This window comes from Ischnura elegans, chromosome 12 (genome assembly GCF_921293095.1).
Source record: "Ischnura elegans chromosome 12, ioIscEleg1.1, whole genome shotgun sequence".
Taxonomy (NCBI): Eukaryota; Metazoa; Arthropoda; class Insecta; order Odonata; family Coenagrionidae; genus Ischnura; species Ischnura elegans.
This window is the reverse complement of record NC_060257.1, coordinates 35,121,218-35,135,233: the sequence shown is the minus strand read 5'-3', so window position 1 is coordinate 35,135,233 and position 14,016 is coordinate 35,121,218. Positions and strand designations below refer to the sequence as shown.

General features: G+C 38.1%; 1 protein-coding gene across 1 annotated transcript in view; it reads left to right on the top strand.

Moving 5' to 3' along the window:
- LOC124169353 (BAI1-associated protein 3-like) overlaps nucleotides 1-12,347 on the top strand; it is a 91,546-nt gene extending 79,199 nt beyond the window's left edge. The window contains exons 18-23 of the mRNA XM_046547943.1: nucleotides 1,163-1,384; nucleotides 2,287-2,686; nucleotides 3,577-3,700; nucleotides 6,350-6,558; nucleotides 8,206-8,351; nucleotides 9,762-12,347. Coding sequence (XP_046403899.1) covers nucleotides 1,163-1,384; nucleotides 2,287-2,686; nucleotides 3,577-3,700; nucleotides 6,350-6,558; nucleotides 8,206-8,297 — 1,047 coding nt within the window. The 3' untranslated portion in view covers nucleotides 8,298-8,351; nucleotides 9,762-12,347. The remainder of the gene's footprint in view (nucleotides 1-1,162; nucleotides 1,385-2,286; nucleotides 2,687-3,576; nucleotides 3,701-6,349; nucleotides 6,559-8,205; nucleotides 8,352-9,761) is intronic.
- Nucleotides 12,348-14,016: the final 1,669 nt, after the last annotated feature.

Here is a 14,016-nt window from a genome sequence, read left to right as displayed (position 1 = left end):
TTCCATTGAAAATTGATATTCAACTATCAAGTTAATGCGTATAAGTATATTATAGCACAACACATCCAAGTGCATGATTTTTCTGATGGTCAGGTATGGTCTATTGATGGTCACCAGAAAATAAATTAGCAGTCAAACTACATACAATCTGAGAGAAAATTATATCAACATTACTATCCAATAGCTTTTATGCATATTCTCTTGAGAATCTAAATTCAGCATACCTCATAAATGGGTTGATATGTTTCAATTTTACTAAGTCATTAATGGCATATTTAAGTATTGCACTAAAAGCAATTGTATAAGTGTTATGAAGTTGAAGTGGTGACTTAAGATGGAAATTCCCATCATTTTAATTAATTTCAGCTCATCAGCTATTGAAACATGGGAATTTATACAGCTTTGCTAAGCTAATTATTTTAAATGCTCATGAGTCCTTGTTCCTAATCTGTCTTACATAATTTGAATTGCCTCCACCACTTTCCCTAAATCGTGGAAAATTGCATAAGCCTTTATGGTATTGCATTGCTGGATTTAGATCATTTCTAAGCTTACCTCCTTGTCTGTTGTCAAAAAAAAACCTCATTAGTAAAGATCAGAATCCTTGAGTCAGACAAGCATTACAAGTGGCATAACAATGTTTTCTTTTGGCATCCATGGCACAGAGGTACATAATGTAAAAACATTGTTGATCTATTAATAGGAAAAATTCACTAATCAACTTTTACTTTGACCAAATTTTTCCATTGGAACCAGTTTTTTTCACTCTTTTCCACTTTTTGAACTCAATAAGTGTTTCAATGTTCAACGGACTGTTTCCCTTTGCCATATTTTATAGATGGCTCAACTCAAAATATACGTTACACTGATGATTTTTAGAAGGCCTGACTTTAATTGTTCTCCCACCATTGATTCAACCCAAAGATTGGTTTGGAAAGGTGAGGTTCGATCTAACCCCAGATGAAGCCATAGTTATATGAATTTCATATATTCGGAGGGAATCAGTTCCTTTCCTGAGCCATCTTGCACTTCGACGATTTTTGTTTGATGTTTCCTTAAGCTTCACCTGGAATTTGAACCCAGAATCATTTGCTCTGAGGATTGGTCCGCCATGCTCCCCTAAATGTGCCACCGAATTCTAAAATCCTTACCTTTTTTGCAGCTTCGGCAGCCACTTGAGAAAGCTACATTCCACTTGGCATGGTCACCAGAGTCTCTGCCAACCAAGGAGGCCATGGCTCCACTGTTCCGCTTGCTGCGGTCTGCCTTGAGCCCTCTCTCAACCGCTCTTCTGCCACCCAACTTTACTCGTGCTTTGTTGGCAACATGGGACGCTATCCAGGCACAAATAAGGAGACAAATGGAGGCATCCGCCACCAGTGGCGTAAGTAATTCATAGTTATGAAATTGTTCATTAACTTCTTATTATTGTTGATTGTAAAATTGACTGAGGAAATGTAAACTGAGGTGATGTAAAGAATTCATATTTGTTGAAGAAAACAACATAGCACTTTTCCATAAGTTTTACTTTGGTACCAAGCTCTTGAACGGCTTGGTCATCATCAGGCACATACATCTACAAAAGGTCTGTGAGCCATATATATACCACCCACAGGAGTAATTCCTCCCCCCCCCAAATATGCATGCAGCTCACAGACCTTTCGTAGATATATGAGCTTGATGATGACCTTGCAGTTGAAATGCCTGGTACCAAAGTAAAATCTGTGTAAAAGTGCCATCTTATTACTACATATCTTCATTCAATTGATGATTGTTGGGCTGCGGTTGCATGTAGTAGAGAGCTAAAGCTTCCCCCCTTTCCCACCTCCAACCACATGGCTTTCCCTTTTCACTCCACATCCTTAAGGAAGGGCTCCGGTCCTCCTTCAGGCACAGTAATCTCTAGGTCCCATCAGCTTGGGCAGGGCTCGGCAACATTTCAAGATAGAAGAGCCTAAAGTTATGCAACAAGCTACACTGCTTTAATTTAACTACCGGCAATATACAAATTACTGGGATGCTCTATCCCCTCTCCTTCCTGTATTTAATTTTTTTATCCTGTTTGCAATTTATTTTTGAGTTTTGAAAATAAAATATCATTATTATTTTTGCAAATGAAACTAGAAGGCCGCAATTTGACATTGGAAGAGCTGCAAGAGGCTGGCCAACCCCTGCTCCATCCAGATTAGCATTATATGCACTTCTTCCTACACATAGTGCATACGATTTCATATACACTTTTCATTTGTGGGGAATCCTATTCTTATGCTATCTCTCACCTTGCAGGACAAGCTCTCCTCCTTCTACAATCGACTCTCAGAAGCATTAGCGATTCTTGCACATTACTTCTCCAATGGTGACAATGGACGATGGGATGCCGAGGATGGGCCAACAAGAGCAGTCGGTCCACCACCTCCTCCCTTGACTCCACAACTACTGGCCACTCCATCGTACTCATCAACACGTCAGTTGCTCTCCTATCATGTCTCAAGTACACAGCAGCTGATTGATATGTACCATGCCGAGAGGCTGCGCTTGCAGCAACAGATAATGGCTTCTGGATCGGTTAGCAGTGAAACAGAGAGGGCAGAATATGGTACTCTCACCGTGAGGGCATACTTCAACCATGACTCACTCTGTGTGGAAGTTCTGAGTGCCCGGGATATCATTCCACTGGATCCAAATGGTGAGATTTGAGTTTTTGGAAATTTGGGAACAATACCATGGGTCTTTTCAAAAGTGACAATAATCAAGTTAACTGAATATGACTGAGGCAGGCAATACGTTGTGGAAACAATACACGTTGGTTGAAGAAAACATGATAGCACTTGAAGAATGATTGCTGGCTTTCCCAGCATATCGAATCGTGGAAGGTTATTCGGGAATTCCACCGGGTCAGGTTCTCCAACTCCATCTTGGCCGACGTTTTGATATACGAGTTGTCCATCGCCCTGATGACGATGGACAACTCCTACATGGAAACATCGGCCGAGATGGAGTTGGAGAACCTGACCCGGTGGAATTCCTGAATAACCTTCCATGATGATAGCACTTTTTCCAAGTTTGATATTGGTAGTATGCGTTTCAACCGATAGGTTATCATCAGATATCTCTCATAAATCATGTATGTATATACCTGATGATGATCTAGCAGTTGAAATGCATAGTATCAAATGCTTGTGGAAAAAGTGCTATCTTTTTTTTTCTTCAACTAATAAGTTAACTTGATATTGAGATAACTTGATGACTAAAGACAGCAATCTCATTTGGAATATATGAACTACCTCCATCAAAGGAAGCATCTAGTGGACATTGCCGACATTGGTATTTTGGGTACTTGGAAATTCGATGCTCAATTTTTCATTCAGCAATAGCCACTGGATAACTTCTGTTGGAGGCAGATCTCTTGGTAGACCTCAGATAAATATAACCTTACACTGATAATCTGCACATTGCTAATCAGGAGTTTACTGTAGTCATTAAAAAGTTCACCCTGTTATTTTTTCCAATAATTTTGATGTTTCATTGTTCCTTAAAAGCAGTTATCCTAATGCAATTAACTGTTCTCTTTTCTAGGATTCAGTGATCCATTTGTGATCATTGAGCTGCTTCCAAGAGCCATCTTCTCGCACTGCAGTGAGCAAAGAACCAGTGTCCAGAAGAAAACATTGAATCCTCTGTTTGATGAATGTTTTGAATTGTGAGTAACTTGATTAAAATAACTGCTGGTAAGAATTGCCGGAAAAAATGTGTACATTGCAATTCATTCATGAAGCTTAAGGTATGCATGTAGCATATCACAACTCAAAAAGATCATTTGCATCACACTTATTCATTTGCAAAACTACAAGGTCACCTCAACCCATTTCATTTACAATTAGACAAAGAGGTACTAAGAATATTCCATGAGGGAGTACTTTTTTGTTCATTTTTGAGGTAACTCTATGTTTTGCTCAGTACTAGAAGTATCATCAAGAGAATCTAAAGAATATTCATGATGCTTTTGGTTCAAGGAGAGGAATTTTGAATTACCACAAAAAGTTAACAAAATGCATCAAGATTTTCTTCATGATATTTCCAGTACAAAGAGGAAAACATTCCGAAAACAAGAATATAAATCAGTATCATTTTTTCATTTCATTCATTAGTATTTATATTTTCCATAATCATCATCCTTCACAAATAAAAGAAGCTGTAAGAAATTTCAGATGGAGTCATTTGGGTTGCAACTCTCATTTGCTCTGTAAAATTAATACAATTACAGTGGAACCCCGATTTATCGTTCCTGCATTCATCGTTTTCCCGCATTCATCGTTCGCCACTCCTGGTCCCAAATTAAGTTCCATAAAGACAATGTAATTTTTTCCCGCATCTATCGTTCCCCGAAGTATCGTTTTCCCGCATTGACCGTTCGAAGATCGCGGTCCCGTCGAATAATTTTCCCGCATCCATCGTTTGACAAAAATAAGACGAAGTGTTTACAACGTGTTGTTTATGGCTAATAACGACAGACACAAAGTTTGAATCTTCCCCAAGAGATTGAAATACGATAGGGAGAAGCTGAGTGCCGTGGGATAGTTACATTATCGCATTTCCCAAGATCTGGTATCCCCCTCCATTCAGCACTCGCCTCTCCCCGTCTGAAGCTTTCCTCTTCTCCGAAGTAAAACAAAAGGTCCCAGCTCGACCAGGGATCGTATTACGAAGACCTTAGCTTCGAAAGAAAATATCAAGTTACTCGAGAACAAAAGCAACCTTTTTCACGCTTCCCCCTTTCTCGACCACTGACTTTTTTTTAGCTGACTCGCTTCAAAGATCCCCACCTCTGGAGGTCAACTGCTGCATGAATCACCGATTAGCCCGAAAGGTGTGTAAAAATGAATTTCGGCAATTGGTATTATATTTTTATTAGATTGAGATATTAGTGATGTGCACGTAATTAAAAAAAGAATGATACCAAACACGACGTATTTCTAACGTTATTTAACCATTTTAAGCAAGGAAATAGTTGGAATAATACGATGGAGATTTCTGGCGAATATCGATATCCTCGCAGCTGATAGTGAGCTTCACGGCAGTTGATGCGGATTTTTTTCGAAAACAGGGCGTCTGGTTACAATTTACGAGTTACGCTACAAGTCTCACTTGTCTGAGGTGCTAACGAAGCGATGTCTTCTCAGGATATTTTGTTTCTCCCTACTAGTAATCTGAATTCATCTGCTCATCTAGAGCTATGCGACTTATTGTTAGAAATGAGTGGGTAAGTTACCTTCTCTGTAGGATAAAAAATTTGCGTAGTCTTATGGTCATGCTTCACCCTCTGCAGTAAGCTCTGCTTACGCCGTACGCGATAGCATTAGTGCCGAACTTCACCTCGTACGAGTGGTTCCGTACTTTCCAGGGTGGGTTGACTTGAAACCGGCAAGTGTTTTCCGTGTGGGTTCTATAGAGTCTGGTTTCATTTTTATTAGTTTTATTCTTATTCGTCTTCGGACCATGGCCCTCTTGAAGACACGAGTGAGAACTTTAAAAGATAGACTGAAAATAATTGAAGACGAAGAAAAGAATCCGGGCTAGAAATGCGTGAATATTACAGCACGCCTCGGTATGTCCGCTAGTACATGACGGCAGGGGTGGGGGTAGAGCGAGATCCCTGGTGAAAACAAGAAGTGGGATGAAGCTGAGGATCAGTTGGGCGTGCCACTGACGATTAACGCCACATTGCCTCAATCATATTAAAAATTTAATTGCAAGAAAGGAGCATTTCAATTAATAAACTATTTTTGGCCTTCTTGATCCATCTCATAACCAATCACTGCGACGGCGAAATCGGTTGTTTGAGGCATAACACGCACATTTCTCTCGTAAATACGTGGACTTGAAATGGCATTTGATGGATAAGAATTTTTATATCGGACAGAAATGCATAATAGCAGTGAAAATTCCGAGTGGAGTGAAACATTTTTTAGCAAGGCGGCGTGTTCCTTCTGGATATTTGAAAGAGATATAATCCGAATCAACAATATGACCTTAGTGTTTCGATAAAGGAATAATATTCCTGTAATCAGCTAAAATCTTTTTTAAATCCATTAATGAATGTCATAATTCGCAAAAATCCAGCGTTTCCTGGGACATAGGCAACCCGGACAAACATTCCCGCATTGATCGTTTTCCGCATTCATCGTTTTTTTCATCCATCCCCCTGAAAAACGATAAATCGAGGTTCCACTGTATATTATTTATTTCTGAAGATGTTCTGTCAATGTTTTTACTGAAATGAATAAAATGAAATAATAATTAGGTATACGCACTGAAATAAATAATAAAATGTGACTTTATAACATTTCAGCTCCGTCTCTCTTGAGCAGTGCCACATGGAAGGTGCAATGCTTCTGTTCACAGTCATGGACCACGATGTTCTCACCGCAAATGACTTTGCAGGAGAGGCATTTTTATCTTTAGGGGACATACCAGGAGTGTCATCGGCCAATGCAACAGTTGATAACTTTCACGGGTTGAAGCACACGGACTTACCTCTCATGCATCAAAAGAACAAACGTAAGTTATACGTGAATTATGCTATTTTCCAATAAATGAAAAGGAGACTTTGTTGCTTTCCACAGATTTATTTCGTCCGTACGACATGTTTCGACCATAGAGGTCATTATCAAGTACCATAACTTACTTATCATACATACTTATCATACATACCATAATGACCTCTATGGTCGAAACGTGTCGTACGGACGAAATAAATCGTGGCGGCGGGGTAACGTTCTCGCCTGCCAAACAAGAGGTCGCGGGTTCGAGTCCCGCCTGGGTAGGTTTCCCCGGTCCAGGGCATGGTCGTTTGTGTACGTTTACTTGTTACATTTGTTGAACACCCCGGTGTAAAATGGCCAATAAGAGCTGTATCCGGTGGTTTGAGAATAAATTTAAAAAAAAAAAAAAATCTGTGGAAAGCAACGAAGTCTCCTTTTCATTTTCGTGTATTAATTTCCACAAAGTTGAGCCGGAAACCATTGAATGTACTATTTTTCAATTGGATATATTTTACAATTTCAATATGTTTTGGGTTTTTCATGCATGCTCACCAATTTTGAATGCTGATAAGTAGCAGATGCAGGATAGGGACAAGGGGGAGCTAAGATCCCAGCAGTAGTGGGGGTCCGAACAAAATTACCTCACCATCTTGTATAAATGGGATTCCAAAAGAGGGGGCTTAGGCTGGCCCTTATTTTTCTGAATTGAGAAAAGTTATGTTTTCCTAGTCTCAAAATGATCCAAATGAGGTTTATATTCACGTGTTTAAATTTGTTTACTTTAAAATAACATGAACCTGTGCCCCATGGGCCCTAAGTATTGAGGACCCTCAATTGAGTATTTTGGGGCAGAAAAAGTTCTTTCCATATGTGAAACATGAAAGTAAAACTCTTTAGGGCCGAATTTCCGTTTGTTTTGACCTATCTCTTCGTGTTTACGATATATCATCCGTCATAATGCAATTCACCCCCCAGGGCACTACCACGCACCGCAGTGCCGCAGAGGTACGGCCCGCACCACTTATTAGAGACTTCCCCTCCACCCCCTCCCGTCCCTCGGCAAAGGCTTTGCTCCTGCTGGCAAGATTTACATGCTAGTTGTAAAGACATGAACAGGTTGTTCTTCTTGTGTCATGATTAATGTTGTTAAAGCCTACAATGTCAATTTTAACCATTCAACGCCGTCCTATGTACTGGGTACCGACCCCTTAAGCCTTAATTTAATGCCACCATATGGTCGCACACCATTCCAGCATGCTTAGTTTCAAAGTGTTTTCTATGAACAAAGAATTATAAACACGTGACACATTTGTGCATGTTAATTATAAGGGAATGAAGGAAATGAGCAGGGCTTTGATCTTAGTAACTTTTAAGTAACAAAAGTGTAGGGTATATATATGTGATGTTTCACATGAATGAGGAAAAGACCAGTAATCAATTAATGTGATGAATGGGTTACAATTAGCATTTAAATTATTCCACTAAGCCATTATATATTAATTTCTTAATGTGTAAAGATTAGCTGATTGGAGAATTGAGTGGAGAGCTGCACCAAACCAATCTCATGATTGTCAACTTATACTATCATGATGACCCTTGCTGTAATGTTTACACCGTACTCCAGTGGTAGCTGACATTTTTACTTGAATATTTATTCTTCCAGATCATCCAATTCTCCAGATTCTAGAAATGAGGCATAGTGAAAAAATGGCTCAGGAATTTGTCAAGAAGCAAAAGCCACGCATTACGTCATAGTCATAATGAAGCTGTTTATGACTTGGGTATCAAACTGAAGAGATGGGTGCCAAAGTAAGTGAAAACACTTTCTATTCTCATTTTAGTGGCATTATATCACTTTGATTTTAGAGTGCCTCTGAATAATGTAACCCCAACTCAGCATAGTTTATTTTATAATTCCAGCAAACTATAAATGCTGGACGTGAACCATTTTGCAAATAAATAAATAACTTTAGCAGTCATTCTACACTTAACATCATCATGGTTTCACAATAATATCATCCAAATTAAGTACCTACATATATGAAAGAAAAAGAAATTAGTCGAATCGATTGCAAAGGTGTATGTCTGATGTATAAATGTATCTGTGTAATTGGAATCTGTAAACAAATGAAACAAAGGTAGGCCACGTAAGGGGAAAATTTTGGGAGCCCTTACTCCCCTATGACTAGAACTCCTCTCCCATAGAATTTTTGTAGATGTAGACAGGGGCGGATCCAGGATTTCTTTCTGGGGGGGGGGCAAGAGCAAGGCCATATCCAGGATTTTGTTCTGGGGGGGGGGGGGGCACAAGGATATCTCGTAATACAAAACGAACACAATGATAATGGGACCATATTAAAAATCTTGTATATTTTTTAGGGTCTGGGGGGGCACGTGCCCCCCCCCCCCCCCCCCCTGGATCCGCCCATGGATGTAGAAACAAATTCACTGGAAGGCATTTGGAGAATTCACCTTTTTAACTTACAAAATTATCAAATAATTCGCCATAATGATTGTTTCAAGCCTAGTTCAAAGTGATTGATTTCCCTCTAAGGAATTTATAAAATATCCTTTAACAAAGAGGCTGTAACTCCTAGGCTGGATAACATATAAAATTAGCCATAAATCATAGATACGGAGTACTTATGGAGTAGTGTGAGATTCCAGTACCTACACATACCTTCAGGGCCGAGGTGAGGATCATTGATCAGGGGGAGCAGACAGGTTGTCAAGTCAGGCAACAAGTATGCATGACTGGGGGAGTATAATGAATACGATTGTAAAATGCTTGCAGTTCAAGTTGATGATATCCTATGCAAGTACGGACCCACATAACAATCATTGTCGTGGGCTAGGGTATTCTGATATTCTCTTGTGGAGCTGATGCCATGCACGGTATACAGACATCGTTTTTTCAATCGTTTGATGTTCAATCTCTTCTGCTCACCTACTTCTGTATTTAAATTTTGAGTCAACCGCAGGATATATGATGGGGGTGTTGGGGCAATCATTCATTCATTCACCTAAAAGTCCTACTATGTGGCCATGAATTCCAAGGTTCTCACTTCTCTGGGTACTATCCTTCCCTAGCAAAGCCGGGTGGGCTGCTAGTGTATATACATACATATGCATTGCTATTTTTTCTGTAAACAAGCATTAAGTTAAAAATACCCCTGCATTTTTTATTTCAAATTTACTGAATTGTTCTCAATGTTTCAGGATTCCTGACATCTCCGAATGAAGTTCATCACTCCAGATGCAAATCGCATCCAACTGTTAAAGTCAATATTTGATGACACATCATTGGAGAGAGTTGTTATATTTGTGGAAGTGTTTATTTTTTTGTAACATTTCAAAAGGTGGTGACCCAAATGCCTTTAAAATTTTAGTTCCATAACGTTAAGGCTGCTTAGAAGAGTAACATGCCCACACATGTTGAACATTATTTTTTAATTAATTTTTTGCATATTGATTCATTTCCTTATGGAAGAAATTAAAGTTGTAAAAAAAATTATTGATTCCCCAAATGTAGATCACCGATCACCTATTTTTTCAGTAACGCATGGGAGTATCAGTATTTGTTTCTAAAAGATTTGTGCAAAAAGGTGGTTTTTTTTGCTTGTGATTGTGGATGATGTTGGAGCTTTACGTAATTGAATACACCTCTCCAAACACGGCAGTTGACCATGAGAAAGTGCAAATACACTCTAAGTTTATCATGAATAGGGAATTTTGTAATTTGAATACACAAGTACAGTAATGTATATGTACTACGCAACAAAATTTGTGACATGAAAACAATATGCTGAAGTAGCAAGAATAATTAAAACAAATCCTTGATTAAGACCATACACCAATTGGTGATAGTTTTGACTAAAGAATTTAAATGAATGTTTCCACGAATATTGGCAAGGACTAATTGCATATTTCATTTTTATATTTCTTATTTTTTTAGTACCTTCCCTCTACTTCTTTTGAAGTTTTTTTTATTATTGATTTTCTACCTCAATCGAAGCTGAGAAGCTTGTAGAATAGGAAATGGAAGTGCACAAAAGTTATATATAATTGCTATAAAAATTTAAGTCAGACTTTCAATATTTCATGAATCCTTTAAGAAATAAACTAAAAACTAATTATATTCAAGATCCTGATTTGTTTCTATCAGTCATGCTGAGCAACCTTTGTAGTAACTGATATCAATTGTATTATTTGTTTATTTTGTTTTTGTAGAATGTTTAAAAGTGATCACATTTATTCCTCATTAATATAGCGACCAAGTTTTTTTTCACATGTTACTGAATGAAAGATAAAGGATATTAAAATTCACCACTGACATTTTAATTTGAAAACGTTAAGCTTGAAAGCTCACTGTGTATAAGATGTTTTATTCTCCTCTAAATATATTCACCACATCCTTATTTTTCTCATGATGGTTTTATGCCCACCTCTCCTTTAATTCCAAGTTCCTTCATCTTCTGAACCACCGAGTAAGTTTTATTCTTTGTCTATCTAGTCATTTACTTAGGCATGTTACAGCTTAATGAAATCTATTGCACAAGAATTCTGTTGGCCAAGGGTTTTACCTCCTCAAATATTTTTCCATTTCATGGTGAAATAAAAATGATATATCCATTTAGATATACATATATACACATGAATATATATACATACGTGAATATACAGAATATAATTTAATAATCATCTACATGCATTAACATGTTTTACACATATATAATAAGAATATGTAATTGGTGTATGTTAAATTCTGTTCATTAATTGGATGTAACATAATGTTAAATATGATGACATATATTTCCAGTTGCCTGAAAAAATGCACACTTCAGCACTACGCTTATAATTGAACTATTCCCTTGCTCAAATCTTTCACTTGAAACTGAATATTTAGTCAATTAAATACTATCACAAGATCTGTTTTCTATAAATCTTAAGATGCCTTCAATGCCTAATCTTTTAAATAACATTTGGTCTACATCACACAGCCAAATGAATTATAATGAAATTAAATCAAATGAAAAATTTGCTATGATGGACATCCCCTAGAGGAATGATAAATTGTTTTGAATTAGCACTTTCTACTGTCAGTATGTATTATGTGAGCTGCACATATTGAATTCGTACATTTACCTTTAAATTAGTAGAAAAAACATCTTCCTAGCCTAAATAAAGAAGCATTCTCTAAGCCACGGCTGTGCTTTATAAAATTTTTATACTTCAGAACTTGATTTCTAAATTCCTTTCCAACGAGGCCTTCTTCTTATATTGGCCAGCACAACAGTGACTGGGTCAAAATGTAGTCCAAGATCTAGAAATCTAAGAAATTGATACATAGAAAAACGTAGAAAACTTTATCATATGTTTAAAAACCTTTTTGTCACATTATTGAATGTTCTAACTATACTTTACATGACATTGTCTTGCGTGTCAGTGTGTAAGTGTGAAAAGGATATTTACTGAGCATTGCATTTGATGTATGTACCTATATTCTGTCTATGACTCGTTTATTTTGGGAAATGAAAGGGACCAGGGTACTGGAGTCCTGTTGCCATATTTGTGAAGTCTTAAAAAAATGAAAAATATAATCCAGTTTTGACTGGTTAAATCTTTTGTACCATGTTTAATATCAAAACTATTAACTATTCCTTATTTTTTTGGCATATCTTGTATCAAGTTAGAGATTTGAGGAATAACAAGGTAGTCTGTATCGACATAAGATAATTTTGGAAATGAATTTTAATTTATGATTCTGTCTGTATATTACAAAAATAAATAGGCAAGTTATAACAATCCATAGTCAATTATTTATGCATATCTAGTTTATAATAGGTGCCTGTGCACCCTGAATCTGGCAGCGTCAGGACTTGGGTGATGCTGGATAGGGATCTTGCTGGATTTCAGGTTCTTCTGCTGTTAACAGTAGAAGTAGGGAGTCCAAAATGTTTTTTGCAAGGATTTTTTGAAATTTTCCTTTCCCTTGGGCTCACCTATAACGTTGTCATGTCGGAAATGCTCTTGCACTCCTATGACCCCTAGATCTGCAGTGGTGGGATTAATTTGAAATTATTCCCAGTAAGGCTACCTATGCTAGATAGGTCGAAGATAATGAGCCAGACGAAATGTAGTCTACATGATCGTGTCACATAAAAAACATAGTTGGAATAGAAGTGAGAAACACTACCACTATTTCTTCCCTGAAAATATCCCAACCCAATGAGCCATGGAAACTCATCGAACCAGTGGCGCCGACTCCATGGGGCCTGAGGGGGCTCGAGCCCCCTCAAAAATTCGTTATGGGTGTGAGGAAAAATGTGTCAGGCTTGTCGATTTTCCCCAGAGTGTCCAGATAACGAGATTCGAGTTCTCAGGGTTCCAATGTTGATCGCATGACTCTTCTAAAATGCTTAACCCTTTAGCTGCGGGAGCGTCAAAAGTTTTCTGCCACTGTGTGCGGAACATGAACGGGGAAGATATTTTTCCGTCGACCCCGGGCGTGTGTCTAGCAGGTAGTGGACCCTCATAATCCGGGACTACCCACCCTACCCCCTGATGACAGACCATGAATACAATTGAGCCCTTTCTAAGAATCATAACTGGCATTAAAATATTTGAACGTTACTTTTTCTAAATTGAATGTAAATTAATTTTTTTCCTCAAATTTGGCCAGCATGATATTTTTATGAGCGATTTGATATCAAACAGTAAAAAAATCCATTGATTTTTAACCATATTCCTCAACATTTCAACCATACTTCAGCCGATTTGAACTTTGGGGAGCATTTGGAACGTATGTTTGGATGCGGTAGGTAAAGATAATGGATAATACAGGTCATAATAGGCATTCTCATGAAGGTGGTCCGATATTACACCAGATGAGGAGCTGTCGAACTGGAAAATCTGACGAGTATAATCATCAGTCCTGGACCAAGAAGATGATGCGCATTCAATGTCTTCAGCCAAGAACTTCATCCACGAGAGAAACTTTTCTCCTTTTTGGCCGAGATGGCAAATTTTCACTATCCATAGTGAAAATAAATGAAGAGATTCACAAAATGTAGTCACTCGAGTAGATACTTGATTAGGAGCAAACGTACACCACCGAAACTCTGGAAAAACTGAGCAAAGATCAATAGAGCATGTGGAAAAGATGGGATATTCGATGGGAAACCCATTCGGTGGGAAATCCAGAACGAGATTATAATACTCAAAGGAAAGAAATGTCCTTGGTAATTACGCAGGTGCGACAGACCCACCACCGAAAGTGTAAGAAAGAATAACCAATGCTTTCAAATAAGTTTCCCCGGCTAATGGACAATGACAAGATTAAAAAATTACTAGGAAATGTAAGGATTCATTGGAATTGTTTTCTTTGTGAATGTGCCGCGGAGAGCAGAGAGACCTCTCTCTCGAAGAAGGGATAATCTGGGTAGCGCTCCCCGTGGTGAGGGTCCTCGAAAGA